General features: G+C 32.4%; 1 protein-coding gene and 1 long non-coding RNA gene across 5 annotated transcripts in view; both read right to left on the reverse strand.

The window, feature by feature from the left end:
- chd2 (chromodomain helicase DNA binding protein 2) overlaps positions 1–8,729 on the reverse strand; it is a 58,473-nt gene extending 49,744 nt beyond the window's left edge. For 2 of the 3 annotated variants that reach the window (XM_056478902.1, XM_056478900.1), the window contains exons 1-4: positions 7,799–8,729; positions 7,365–7,474; positions 3,195–3,441; positions 210–296 (exon numbers count right to left, since the gene is read on the reverse strand). In XM_056478902.1, the coding sequence (XP_056334877.1) occupies positions 210–296; positions 3,195–3,441; positions 7,365–7,426 (396 nt within the window). In that variant the 5' untranslated portion in view covers positions 7,427–7,474; positions 7,799–8,729. The remainder of the gene's footprint in view (positions 1–209; positions 297–3,194; positions 3,442–7,364; positions 7,475–7,798) is intronic. The other variant, XM_056478901.1, reaches the window with a different exon arrangement.
- A 312-nt stretch (positions 8,730–9,041) lies between these two features.
- On the reverse strand, positions 9,042–15,412 carry LOC130245911 (uncharacterized). Of its 2 annotated transcripts, none has more exons than XR_008839373.1 (5): positions 15,243–15,412; positions 13,775–13,834; positions 13,569–13,619; positions 11,652–11,707; positions 9,042–9,304 (listed from the first exon to the last, which is right to left on the reverse strand). It is a non-coding gene; the product is annotated as an uncharacterized LOC130245911 (long non-coding RNA). The 2 variants fall into 2 exon arrangements; XR_008839372.1 differs by having other exon boundaries at positions 11,652–11,710.
- Between the last annotated feature and the right edge of the window lie 480 nt (positions 15,413–15,892).

The raw sequence follows: 15,892 nt of genomic DNA on the forward strand, positions 1-15,892 counted from the left end.
TCAGCACACAGGGTTATGTTTACACAAGTCAAGGCAGCAAAGCCAGTTCTGTATCCAAACATAGATTGTTTATGCTCCACTTATTAACCATGACTGTAATAATTCCTTCAGAAGCAGAACACACTGATCGTCAACTTACTGCGAGTGTGACATGAGGATGTGAAAAACTGAAAGCAACCACTAGAGTTCAGTGTTGACTTTATTTTTACCTCGGCTCCAATATTGAGGCGTGCAGGCTCTTGTCTACTGCGACTGGATCTTCTCACACCATAAACATCGGGATGTTCTTCCCACATCTATGGTAAGCAGGGAGAAATTAATTTTAAAAGCTTGCAACCACTTAACTGTCAGACATTTGCACTTATATATTTTAAACCATAATATAATGACAAGCTATCTATTTTTAATAAATATGCTATCAAATAATTAATTGCAATCACATCCAAAATAAAAATTTGCATTTAAATAATGTGTGCTTAATATATTATGCAGATATACAGTGCTCAGCATATACAAGTACATCCCTCACAAACTATCTTTTAAATTAATATTTTCAATGGGAAGCTAACACTCTCAGAAATAAAAGGTACGCAAGTTGTCAATGGGGTGGTATCTCTTTAAAAGATACAAATTTGTACCTAAAAGGTCCATATTAATACCTCAAGGGTACATATTGGTACCTAAAAAGTACAAAAGTGTTCCCAAATAAAAATTGTGGGTATTAATATACATGTTTGAGGTACCAATATGGACCCTTTAAGTACAAATGTTTTACCTTTTGAAAAGGTACCACCCTAATGACAGCTTGCGTACCTTTATTTCTGAGAGTGTATACAATATTATATTTGTGCATATACATTAGATTAGTCAGTACTGAAGCCAACTATGGAGTTCATCTAACAAAACAACTTATAATAATAGTCCAAAAACTAGCACAGCCAAACGTATATGTTATAGAAAAATATTAAATACAGATTTAAAAAATAAATAAAAAATAAATTAAAATAATAATAAAAAAAAAGGAAAAATTGTTGAAATTTTGTAGGTTGTAATTTTTTGGGAGAATATTTTGCTTGAATTTATTAGCTTTCAATTATCAAATATGTTTGGTGACTAAAATATTATTTTAATTAATATATGTGTTTAATAAATCAGTTTTGTTTAAATGCACCAAAATGCATTGCCTATATTCACTGAGAAATGGATAAAAATATTTATTTTCAAAATGGGGCTGAGCACTGAATATAGACACCAAATAATATTTTCATATCTATATGTTTTTTTTATTAAAATTATTATTACATATACATATTTAATTTTGGATTATTAATTTGTACATTTATTTATTTGCTAAATGATTACTCAAGAGTATAAAAAAATGCAGGCTATTACTCTGCAGCAGCAATCTACATGCAAAATCAAGAGAATTTGTAACTTTCTTTCAGTGCAGAAACAGCCAGGGGTGCGTTTCCGAAAACCATGGTTAGCCTACTAAAGTTGCAAGTTCCCCCCTTAAAATATAGTTAGTTGATTTGGTGTTTCTCAAATCCGTCGTTCCAACGAACATTCGCAAACTGTGTCGCAAAATTGTATGCTTGCAACTTCACCTCTAGCGTTGTAGTTAGAAACATTGTTCCTGGCTGTGTTCTATTCCCAGTTATCCCCCCCTATGCCTTAATCATTTAGAACATTCTAACATTTAAACTTGGAATTATTTAAAAATAAAGCATTAAAGTCATCTCTCTTAGGTGTAATTTGCTTTCAAAGTATTTTTACAGGTCAGTTTTAGCGATCATCATGTTTACAATTGCGCTCCCTTCACAGTACACTTTGAAAACATTGATGTCATTTTGAACACAGCCTCATGAAAAAAGCTATAGGTGACCTATTATTTAAAAGTGGAATTAGTGTTACATCTCCAAAGCTTGTGAAAACAAAAAACAGCATGCGTAAATGCTTTTAATTTATAGTAGGTTATTTATTAAGTATCTATACTGTATTTGACATAGGCCTGCTGGTCCTGTTGGTTATTTCTACAGGTTTGCATGCGTCAAATTGTAAAAGTAGACTTTTCAAAAAAATTTTAAATATCCTACTATTATATAATAATAATCATCATCATTCATATTATTAAAGTAGAATTAATTTTCATTTCCTTATAAATATTAAATATACTATATATAATAGCCTCATTATTTATTCATTTATATATAGTATTAGAACATCTGTTAGCTTTTGTAAGTGATTTTATGTTTTAGAATATGTAATGCTTTCCATATTACTTGTAATGGAAACACAGGCCCTATATGTGCCATTTACATACATTTTAATTAATATGGAAAGCGAGTGCATGTTTTTACCAAAACTAATACTGGATTTTTTTTAAATGCGTGTGCGTCTAAAACAATAGAATTTGCGACAGAGAAACTACAGGTTTTGGCAAACACTCGTCACTACATCGTACTTTTCCCAAATGATGCAACATACTATGATAGCCGCAAGTTATGCCGTTGTTAGGGAAACGCACCCCTGATAAACTGTCTTCTTTAAAATGAGACCAACATTGTGCACCAGAGTGTTGAAGGTCTGCCATTTAAAGGTTTAGTTTACTTACAGAACTAAAATTTCCTGATAATTTACTCACGGACTTGTAATCCAATCTGGTTATTTCTTTATTTTCTTTATGAGTTTTAAAAAAAAACTCAAGGATTTTTCTCCATATAGTGGACTTCCATAATGCTCAGAACTTGTAAAGCTTCCCTGAAATTCATTGAAAATGATTGAGCAAAAAATAATTCCTCTATAGCAGGGGTGTCCAAACTTGGTCTTGGAGGGCCGGTGTCCTGCAGATTTTAGCTCCAACTTGCCTCAACACACCTGGATGGATGTTTTAGAGCTTTATTAGCTAGCCCAGGTGTGTCTGACTGGGGTTGGAACTAAACTTTGCAGGACACCGGCACTCCAGGACCAAGTTTGGGCACCCCTGCTCTATAGGCAGAAAAATCCTGGAATGTTTTTCTCAAAAACCTTAATTGCAATTAATTAACATCTTGAATGACATAAACATATGTAAATTATCAGGGAATATTCATTAAACTAAATCTTTAAATAGTTTTCACTTCTAGGTAAAAAAAAATAAATAAAAAAATAAAAGAGGGAGTGATAGTTCAGGGGTTAATATCAATGTGACTGGCCTGTTTGTGTACCTTCTTCACATCCGCCAAGTTGTCTTTCTTCCTGGCAGGTTTGTCTTTGACCTGCGCTGAGCTCTGATGAGATTTGGACCCATTGGATTCGCTGCCTGACTCGGAGTGGCTCTCAGAATCAGACGTGCTGTTGGATTCAGAATGCCGGGATTGAGCTTTTTCACTCCCCTGCTCGCTCTCCGACTGACTTCCAGACTCCGACCCAGAGCGGTTGGATTCCTCGGATGCTGAGTTGCTATAACATTAAAGACGAGCATTTTGAGAAACCATGAAACCACAATAATTGGTTCTAAAATTAAAGAAAGAATCATTAAATTATCATTCAATTAAGACAAGTATTCGTAATATTCTTTTTGATCAAGATGAAAAAAAGTTCTTGATGTTCTCAAACAAGTTTAAATATTATTTTTGAATGTGAATGGATTTTGAAAATATATTAAGTTTTATATTATATGTCTTGTTTTTTCTTTACCCAAATTAAGTGATCAAAATGGAGTTCATAATTAAAACATGAACAAATATCTCCCAATGGTCTTCCAAAAAATAAAAAAAAATTAAAAACTAATCAAAGCTTGATTCTTTAAAAACTCTTTTAGTGTTTATATAATTCAACTTAATATGTTTAATTTGCTTCTCTAGTAAATGTATCTAAATTTTATTTGGAAACAAGACAAACATGAATAAAAATAATGCCATGAATATACTTATTTTAACCACGTTGAATTCCAAATATTTTATTATCACCCTTAACCAACCAGCTTTTCAGTTAATTTGCTCATTTTAAATTGACAGGTCTTTCTTTTAGGTAAAAATCTAATTATCTCAGTCAGTCGAACAATGAATTGTAGTCTGAAACCATGCTGAGACATTGTCCTTTGTAAACAACAGCATTCCAATGACTTTGGGGTGGGGGTGAGAATTCCAATACAAACATAGCCTGAAAAACAGTGCATTGAACTGGAAATAACGGCCCTTGTTCTAAATAAATAGCAAACAGACAACACCTGCAAATTGAAATTACTTTTAATTTACAGAACAGTACACATAATAAATACACTCATAAAAACAAAACTCCTGTATTGGCAACTGTTAGTTTTTTTGCAGAAAATGAGAAAAGGTCAAAATAACAAAACAAAAAAAAAAAAAAAAAAAAAAAAAAAAAACACAAATGCTTTAACTTCAAAATTAAAGAGATTTTTTTTTTATTTAGACAAACTCATATATCAGAATTAAACAGGTTTTTAAAATTTACACCGAATAAATGCAGTAAATCTAGAAAAATAAAACTAAGAATTTTCTTTTTCCGCATAGATGTGAGTTTCATTTATGGACCTAATTACATTTCGTTTTACATTCAGACTGAGCAGCTGAAACAGGAAGTAACTACAAACTGCTTTACGTTTTTACTTCATGATAGTTTTACACAAAAATTATGTTTCCAAAATCATACAGCAAATACATTTCATCATCTTACAGGTGGCATTTTGTGTCAGACCACTTCTGCTGCCCTTTAAGTCTAAAATTAAATGCAAGGACTTCTGCCTAAACAAGCCCAGCCCCTCTTACTATAAATGAAACAAAAACATCTTCCTTATACGGTTAAAAAAAGCAAAGACGATGCTAGAAAATCAACTAGACACTCCGTTGTATAACTGATTCACACAATAAAGCAGGCTCTCTTAAACCTCGTGTAATGTTCATATAATTCGATCAGATGGCACGCAGGGAAGCCATAACGCAGATGCGAACGTGAAAGCGAGCACATTGTGTACAGAAACTGGCAGCCGTCATGTGTTCACCGAGCTAACAGCTGCTGACGAAGCAGCCAGACTGTCCTTATATGGCTGCTGACATCACAAATGGGCGGATCTATCCCCACAGATGAAATATCATTGGCTGCTCATTGCTAGGCCAGAAAAGAGCCAATGAGAATTCGCTGAAACCACGTGACCCCCAGAAGACTTTCCGTTTCCGTTTCCTGTAGTTCCAAGTAGCTTTTATGTAATGCAGCAACTAATACAAGCTATGCAGCACAAAGCAAGAGCCATTTTGTGGCTTTGAGGACTTTCAGCCATTTAATGAAGTCAGTCTCGTACAGTAATAAAACAAAGAAATGCCCTTTATGTAATGTAAAGCAATTTGAGCACCTCTGATAAAGTGTATTGGCAAGAAAAAAATTCACATTTAGCATTTTTGCAGCTCTTGTTTCTTTTAGAAGCACACATAAAATGGCTGCCGCAGTTAAACATCAGTAAAATTTGCTTCTGAGGGTAGTGAATTGATTTAGAATTTCTAGAAGACATTATTGGCAACCTGTGGATAATAATCTTGTGTGCAGTTAATTAATGATTGCTTATGCATTATACTAACAATGTGTGCTATATTGAATGATAAATCACCCTTGATTTTTTATTTTTTTTTATTAAACGCAGTGTCAGTGCAGGAACTCTGAAGTGAAAGTTACAAGGAAATTCTTGATACACAACCATGAAAATAAAGAATAATGACCTTGTAGTATGAAGTACATACAATAAAACATCAACGTGCAACTTTTTAAAATTTAAGCTTTATTGATGAGGTCCTGTTAAAAAGTATAAGCAAAATAGATAAAAGGCAGCATGAAGGTTAAAAAAAAGTCAATTTCAAATAATCCATGATTAAACAGGTCTGTAAAACATCACTATTATTGTATTTGTATTACTTGTTTTGTTATTATCCTTAATTATGACTACGCAAAGAAAAAAAGGTTAAATGAACCCCAAAACAATATTAAATACTCAAACAGTTACAAGTATTTTTGTACAATTTAATAGTCAAGTTGTGTTTTGTATAACAGTGTGTTAAACTTTAAAACTTTTTTTTGCTGTGGAAATTTATACTTATTGAAATTTATATCTGCATTAAGAGAATTGTTTTTTTTTTATTTTAGTATCATTGGTGTTTTTGTACAATATAATAGTTAACATTTAAAATTGTCAAGGTGGTCTTGTGTTCTAAAGTTAAAAAATATTTATTTTTGAAAGTCTTCTGAAAATTATTTAATGACAATTTTAACAAAAGCCAATAAGTAAATATGAATAAAACTAGTAAATTAAATTTATAAATTCTTAAATATACATATTTCTACAATGTAGTAAAATAAAATATTTGTAAAAATGTATTTCTTAAAAATGATCAAGCAATTACAATTTTAAAAATTAAAGACCTCTTAAAAATAAAAATGAATAAAAGTAAAAACTTAGAATGAATGCTAATATATTTATTTTTTACACTGTGTTCCATAACAGTCAATTATTCCAATAGGTTTAATTATTGGAACACCTGATTGACTAATGGTATGGTATTGCATTAATTTGGTAATATGAGGTAGCATACCCCTGCAATTAAGGGTATTATAAAAGTTTAGCCCATAAAGTATGACCACAACTATTTAATGTCACACGCGTGACCTTTAAATCAAATACTACTTTAGAATGTTTTTCCCTTTAATAAAACGCTTAAAAACAAGTTATTTAAACTATGTAATATGCAATCGCTTGTCAGTATTAACAATAAGTTAAATAATTCTGTTGTCAACAAATGCATAAAAATAAATAAAATGACATATGTTCAACATACAAATATGCCAATGTAAAAACACTTTAAATGAAACAACTTGCTATAAACATTTTATTTGTGTGAAATGGATTCCATTTAAAAAAATCAGGAAATTAGACCAAACAGGTAAGGTGGATAAAACTGAAACATCAATTTACAACATTTAAATTCTAAACTCTGATTTGATGTCAAAATGTTTAAAATATCATTAACCCTAAACAGTGGTGCAATGCAGCACATGCTAATCAAACAAGGTCATTTCATGCATGACTTTAAATGAAAAATATTACAGCAGTATTAAGGTTTCAAATCTGTGTAAAACACTGTGCATCTAGTGTATAAACTACAGAAAAAGGCCCAAAGGCCTTGTATACACTTTTTAGAAAATCAAGAAAATCAGGGTGTGGCTATACATCTATCCCAAGGTCAACGATATGAAACCCATCTAAATATACAAAGATTGTGGTTTAAACTTCTGAACAGGTGATCAACCATGCTTGTAAAGGTAAACAATCAGGACAAGTTTTAAAAAGAGAAGAAAAAAAAAAGGAAAGATCGTACCTGGAAGCATTGCTTTGAGTCGAGCCTTCATCTTCTTGCTTTTTACTCTTATTCTTCATCATGTTGTCGTTCTGGGATTTATATATGATGGTCTTTAGTCCAGGTATTAACTGTCAAAAGTTCAAAGTGGGACGAACCATAAAAAAACAAGTCATGCTGTAGCAATAAACGGAGAAGGCGAACTAAATTCGGATAATTCGACAATAAATATTTACATGATTCCTAAAGTTAAAAAGCATCGGAATCGCAATCGCAATGACACCTGCTCGACTGTACTCGATGTCAAATATCCATGTGTCGATGGCATTTCAAGGCAATACATTCACAGAGCCACATGCATAAATTCTTACTGCGTCATCAGACAAAGGACGATTAAAACATAACGATGAAAGCAAAGAAAATCGACAATAGGAAAGAAACAAATGTAAACATACCTATTGCATTGACATGAGGAGGATTGCAGTAGTACATTCACTTCTGAGAAAATATCCGATTTGTAACTTTGGCCATAAAGAACAAAAAAAGAAAAATATTCCAGTATTGTGATTAAAATAACAATCGGAATAATATTCGAAACGAAAAATAATATTGGTAATCCAGCGATGGCTATTTGAATGGAGAGAGAGAGTGAGAGAGAGAGTATGAGAGGAGCCCAGCAGAGCGCACTAAAAATGGAGGACCGCCATGGCTGCCAGCGCAAGGCAGGGAAAACAACGACTGGCCACTCTACGCACACAGCACGGCGTTTTTCGACGAAAAGAAGTCACTAAACGTACGCTTTAACGTCTCTGCAGTCCTAAACGACACGAGACGAACGAATTAGCGCGTTTTAGGGGCCCCGAGAGGCACTGAAAGTTCGACAAAGTTGAGATAGAAGTGCTATCGAGAGCCCTGCGAGGCTCAACGCTCTCCCCTTCCCAAGGTTCATCCGCCATCTAAAGCTCCTTCCCAGCACTGAGAGCTTAGCCTTTGATTGACGTTCTCTCCATTTACCCAGAGCTCAGGTGATGCACGAAGACCCACCCCTTTTATTTTCAGTAAAAACTAGTTGTTTCATTGACAAGTTATCAGCTTAAGTTAGTCCAGCCTTGCTAGTGTAGTGATTGAATAACTTGGTGGTTTAAAAGGGGAGTTCCTTTATGTTAATAAAAATATTTCTTTTAGCCTTCACTTCCTGCATAGACAGGAAATGATACAGCAGACTGCCATTTTGCAATGGGTTCTGGACTACACTGGACACCATTTTAGACAATTAAATTAACCCATTTTAATGTACTTTGAAAAAAAAAATTGATGTTTATTGTAGCAAAGCTTGAAAGGTGGATCTTGTAAGCAAATGGTTGATTTTTATTCAGCATCAAATCTGTGGGTCTGTTCTTGAATAGATTAAATGCGAAAATAATTTGCGAAACCCTGGTAATTTTGAAATATAAAAAAAAAAGCAAAATAATTTTCTTGGGGGAGGGAGGGTGGGTTAGGATTCGAAAACATCACCCATGTCAATTATAAGTGCTGTTGCAGAACATTTAGCAGTAAACCAGAGTTGTTGATTGTTATTATTTTTTTAAGAAAAGGTTTGATCTTGAAGAGTCGTGTTGGACGCTTGGATGTAAACCGCAAAGTGAATATTTTACGGAATTACATTTCTTTATGTTCCATCCAATAAGGGCAAACTCATTATTGTTCAAACACGAACTTTTATTTTTCTTTTCAAAAGACAAAGGAAGCATTTAATTTTTTGAAATACAGGCATTTCATTGAAATAAAAACAGTGCAGTAAAACATGAAATACATACAACTGTTGAAGCACATTAGCGAATGATTTCAAACATCATAGCCAAATACAAATTAAATGTCTTTTTTCCAAATCCAAAAGCACAATATGAGTTGCCATCTTCCTCATTAAGCAGTAGTCTCCACTTGACTGTCCAGAATTGGTTCTTAAATGAAATCAAAAAGGAGAAAGAAAACATGTAAACCCCAAATGTACTCTTAAGATGCGATGACCGCTTTTCATAAAAATGCTAACATACTCATATATAACAGCTACAGACAAAACTAAATTGTTTTACAAATCCAAACTACATCCAAATTCTTTTGCATCTTTCTCCAATTAGCGATTACTAAATTAGAGACAATCCTGCAAGGTACCTTTCATATAGTCAATTAGAACAACTTCATTAATATGCACATCTTGCCAATAAAATAAGTCTCATAACAGTGATCAACAAAATCCACTTTTATCCATATTGATGCTAAAATGCTAACAAGAATGCTACGAAGCTACTGCATGTTTGTTTTTTGCATGATTTTGTTACATTCACCTACACCAAATTCAACTACATTCTATTCACACAATTTCAGATGCATAATCTAAATGATCAAAGCTACTAAACCTTGAGTGTTAACGGAGTAAAAAATTTAGAGGTTGGATTTGGTTCACCAAGTTTACTCCTTACACTGCGACTCAAACTAAATTTTTGATGGGCCCCACAATTTATTTTAATCCCAGCATGCCTACAAATAAATAAGTATATGCAAAGCATTTTTATTAGTCCATTCTACATATGTCTGTCATTAGCTATAACTTCTGTGCTTCATAAAAATGTACTTTCTTCCAATATTTGCATCAATACATTTTCATAACCATACATTCATTGACCCATTACAATAGTTTTTTTTAACCTCATAAGTTCACAAGTGTTGTAATAACCCCCCAGAAACACTAGGGTTTTTTTCTTGTTAAGTATATCAATAAGTGCCCTGTAAAGGGTTAATAACTACAGAAGAACAAAGTTGTATCCCGGTGACAAACAAAAGCATTTAAATAAATGAGAACGTTAATTACTTTTGTTTGTCCTTACTATGTTATAAAGTTGTTATTACAATGTGAGACTTGGGTTGAAATTAAAAATGCATCAAAGGAAATGATCCTGTAAAATTGTTGCAATTGTTACTGAAGAGGCTGACATTTGATATTTTTTTTACCCAAACGAAAACAAAAAAAGGGTGGCTAAATAACCACTAAAATGAGAAGTGACATTTTAGTTACACTAAAAAGAAAGTGTCCTGTCAAAACAATGAAATTTGCATACTAATATCGAGTGATCTTACTAAAAACAAGTCAGAAATTTGATAAAGAAAAAGCTATTCCCCAAAGACAAACGTGGGGGAAAGAGCAGAAAGCATGAAGTAAATTGAACAAGTCAGATTCCAGAGAAAGTGATGAAGACGAAATGAAGTTACTGCTTTCTCGATGAATGCATTGCATTTGCTTACTGAAAATGGCAGCAGCCTTATGAACAAGTTAATATCATTTCCTTCCAAATACTTTGAATCCTTTTTCCATGAAGTGTTTTATTACTATAGTTAAGTGGTAGCTCAAATTAAACAGTCTTAATTTGAGAGGAAACGCCTGATGCACTGATGTGTAAAGGTAACAGCCACTATTTTTTGGTCTGCCCTGTCTGGTTATTCATTTCAGAAAAACCAAAAGCAGAAAAAAGTATCAACCATCACTCCTTTTCACAAAGGAAAAGCAGAAATGCAGTGATGTATTCCAGTGTAAATGTGGCTCAAGTGGAATCTTTAATGCATAATGAAGTATGCAATAGCCAGTGAAAACAAAAAGAGGCCAATTGTGGCACAGAATCAAGAAAGATGTGTAAAGCGAGTTACACAAAAGCAGAACAGACTCCACAAGAAAACAGCCACGGATCTCAAGAAAGGTTTCCACAAAAACAAGATCCAATGAACGGAGAACACAAGCATGCTCAGGTATTGAAGACAAGTAAATGAAGTATGGCTTCAACAACACAAAATGAAATAAGATGAACATTTGCACATTTCCAAGCTGTAATAGGAAGCCCTTTCCCAAGATGCACACTCTTAAATAAAGGTTGCCATTGATGAATTCATGAAGAACCATTTCACAAAAGCTTCTTTATAGGAGACATTTTTCGATATGTGGTTCTTTAGAGACCCCAAAACAAAAACGTTCCTCCATGGCATCACTGAAATTCCTATTTCGATTCTTCCTGGCACCTTTGTTTATGAGTCCACTCAAAACGCTATTTTCAAGTTTACTTTTTTATTTATCTTTTGTAAATCACTTGCACAAAACTAAACCAAATCTAGGAATGCATATTGTACTATGCATTTTATTATGCAAATTACATTTTTTGAAGCAAAAATACTCAGCAAAGAACTGTGGGGTTTAAAAATAGCTAACATGACAGACATATGTAGTACTACCATAATAATACAAATAACACTGTGTGGACTTACAGAGCAGTCTTCCTTTTCTTGAACTTTGGTGCTGGTCCTCTACAAGCCAACTTCATCTGCTGGTAGAAATAAAATCAATTAGATCAGAGGTATACAATAACTTTTTTTTTCAGAAACATCTTATCCTTTAGTTCTTAACAATTGGCCAATTTTTTTTTAACCATCAAGATCTAAACTTCTCCATATCAAAGTCCTGAGTTTGAACATTTTAAAATAAATAATTTGAGCTGTAATATTTATGAGTATATATATATATATATATATATATATATATATATATATATATATATATATATATATATATATATATATCGTTTGACAATAACAAACAAGTTATTACTAAATATGTCCCACAAGCTGTAGTGCTAACTCTAAATTACAGTAAGAATTTCAGTGCTGCAAAGTTACTGATGCTTGTCAGATTGATTCCCAGGTAATTGATGTGCGAGATGATAACTGTTAGGAAACGATAACTGTTGAAAAATGGAAGTTACATTTCTGAATGGAGTTTAATTTTGCTAAAAGTAAACAATCTTTTACTGTATTTAAAGGTTGTGTGAACTGGAAGTTGCAGAGACTTATTTCAGTGCGTTAGTGTACTTCCAACTGAAACAATATATTGAGTAAGGGCAGGGCTTTTTTTTTTTGCGCATCATTCCCTCATAGCAAACTAACGATAAAAAGGGCGTGGTTGAGAATATTGTGGCTGAAGCTGTCAAACTGAGATCTACAGAAAAAAAACGCTATTCCAAACGCAGAGGCAAATGCGTCAGATTTTGATCGAAGAAGATTACCAAAACAAACTTTTTTTTTCAGTGGATTAACATGCATAGATTGTTCTCCTAAAAAAGTAACATTGTGTCAAAAAATAAACATTGCAAAATTTGATTTTAAATCAGCTTAATTTTAGCTAACATAAAATAATGGGTTGGAGATAAACAATAGCAAACTAAATATAAACAATAAAAAAAAAATAAAATAAAATAAAAAAGGCAAAAATGTGCGTGGTGTTCATGTTGTAAATTAAAAATCGTGTGGATGTCTTTTATGTTAAAAAAAAAAAAACAACAACAATTGTTGCATTAGATAATTAGTTGTGCTAAATCTTTCAAAATATTTTTGTTCAAATATTTTTTAATAAGCGATGATAGTATCATCAGCTCATATTCAAACTAGGTGGAAGTGAAAGTTTTTTATTAAAGATTTGTATTTGCTTCATTAGTAAATTTGTTGTGAGAGGACGAGTATGATACGTTTTATATGCAGTTTAGAAAAAGTAAAGTATTATCCCTGTTCACACACAACAAATAAATTGAGGAAATTTTTAGGAAAAAGTTTTAATTGAGAATGTGAAATTAAATAAAATAATGAAATACAATGCTAGAAAAAAGTTAAACGCTTTATCTTCTAATCATCTTTCCTTTTGTTATAATATGTAATACGACACTAAATCGCATTTTTCCAACACCACTTCAATATACATATTATAAAAACAACAATATATATATATATAAAAACAGCAAATTGTCAAATTTTACAAGGGTTTGAATAAAGTTACTATTAATAATAACGAATGAATAACTTCATTATACTTTTCTAATCATGGATGGGAGTAGAGTTCAAAGCTACCAAGACCAATTTTAATGTTTGTTGAAAAAATATATTTGTGGCTAGCATAGCAAATTCAAGTTCTATTTATTCTTTGATGAAAAATCTGCAACTTAGAATTTATTGAACATGACTGCATAAACAAAAAAAAAAATATATATTATAGATAAAATTAATATGATTGCATAAAATACCTTAAGAATACTTGAGGCCAAATGAAAGTAACTAATGCAAATAACTCATTCACAAAAAGTCCGGAAATTGTTTATGGCGCAATTTCTACAAGGTTCCCTTAAATGTAATACTTACATCAAAATCCCTTGTCCTCATTTCTCTCGGACATCTCGAAGATCAGGAACCCTAACAACAAAAAGGTTCTTCGTTAGAATGATAATACATCCTACAATTCAATTTGGAGCACACCCTAGTGGTGGTCAATGATAATAAGATAAATTATTGCTAATTGTGAATGTAAGATGTATACAGTAAAATTTCAGTACAGTAATGACACTTACATTTACATGTCATAAAAACTGAACGAAACTCCTTCATCCTTCATCCAGTTTTCTTGAATTCTGTACACAAAAACACATTTTGGGCAATTAGTATTGTACTGACATTACATTGTAACATTTACTGAAGCTTCACTTTGTCATGCGGTTTCTTTACATTAAATACAATTTCTGTAGCTAATGTCAAGGTAAATTCCATTCCAAGTGTTTTTCAAAGTAAATATTATAACACAATATAAACTGAAGAACATGCATAAATCAGAAACCTATTTTATATAAAATCATCAGTGGGTGTTTGTTTTATTTTTATTTATTTTTACATCCAACAATGCAACATTTGTTTCCTCACAAAGTGAACAATTGATTCCATACATGTTTATAACAAAGACCTCACAAAATTTCAAAGTTAATGTTTTCCACTTTAATACAAACTAAACAGTATTGCTTTTATGTTGTGTTTTTGTAAAGTAGCAACCAGTAAAAAAAATCCCTGGTTTAATCTGACCTTTTCATTTATTCATCAATAATTGTGCACAAATTTTAGACATTTAATGATTGAAAACTCTTCTGTTGGGATGAAAATTAACTTAAAATAAACCTTTGAGCAAAAAAGAAAAATAGAAATAAAGAAATAAGTTCCTACATATTTTTTAGAGAATATAAAGTCTTCTCGTGGTCCACAATGGGTTAAAAGCCAACACCCTGTTATTTAACATCGAAAAATACAGCATAAATATTTTACAAAACACAAGAAATACAAGTGGATGAGTTTATTTTGGTTCACTCTCAAGTGTAAAAGAACCATAAATGAATAAACGTGTAACTACTACATTTAATCCAAATAACAAAATCCAAAAATAAACTAAAACATCAAAATTATGTATTAAATCCTATGGTAAGTTGACATATTCACAATGTTCTTTGAATAAGTTCAAAACAAATGTACATCCGAGAATAAAAGAAAACATTTTTTCAGTAATTGACACACAATAAAGGTATTTAAATGTTTAATAAATTTGTTTATTCAAATAAAACATCAGAAATCAACAAAAGACACTCAAAATGTTGAGACTGGAAATGGAACGTCAAATAACACATTGTTACAGCAATATTTCGGTTTTAAATAATTTTTTCGTTGTCGAATGTTACAAGGACATTTTGTCCTCTCAAGGACAAAGCGAATTTAAAATGCGTAGACAGTTAAATCCTCGATTCTCTTCGTTGCTGTCAGCTGAAATCTTCACAGTTTTCCTGCAACATATCCATGCACTGTTTTCCGAACGATTTCAAGATGTTTTTATTTCAAAATCGTCGATTAAACCGAAGAAAAGCCATTTTTCAGTTCTTGGCAATGGCCCCATCATGGCCATTTTACAACACCTCGTCAAACCCTCTCCTTTTCCACCATATTGGTGCGCCTGTTCCCGCGCTCAAACACGATTATAAGTTAAAACCTATAAAGAAATCTTACCATATCGCCACCGCTGCGATCTGCTCTTTCTTCTGGAGCTGTCGACGCCATTGTGTCGGTGAGTTTTGTCGGTTTTAGGGTGATGTCGCTCAGCTCCGCCGCTCCGCATCACAGTGTCCGCCTTCTGCTTGTCTCTCCTCCGCTGTGCGCGATCTCTCTCTCCGCCTGTGCTGTTATACTGATCCAGAGCTCAGCCCTGAGCCTCAGCGTCACACACACCACTTCCTCTCACTGCAGCATTCTGGGTAGAAGAAACACAGCATCCATGATAGAGGCTTTATATTAACGTTTCATTTCAGTAAGGGTGAAATCCTGATTTTTATACTTGAATATTGAAAATTCCATGCTAAAATCCCAATGAATTAGCAACAAAGCATTCTCGTTTTAATGGAAATAAAGACTTGTCTTACTGTTTAAATTATTAGGCTACATTTATACTTAGGGTATATGAAAGGAAGATAGGCTATTTATAAAACAGTGCAACATGTAGAGTTCTGCTGTTCTGTTTGGTTATAACCAAGATGAAAACTTAATTTTATAGTCTACTGAAATATTTTTCCACTGTACAAATTATAGGAATAACATTCATTAAAAAAAACAAAGTAAATAGCTACAGATTAGCTATACTAACCAAGAAGAGAGCACATATT

Source organism: Danio aesculapii, chromosome 18, assembly GCF_903798145.1.
Source record: "Danio aesculapii chromosome 18, fDanAes4.1, whole genome shotgun sequence".
NCBI lineage: Eukaryota > Metazoa > Chordata > Actinopteri > Cypriniformes > Danionidae > Danio > Danio aesculapii.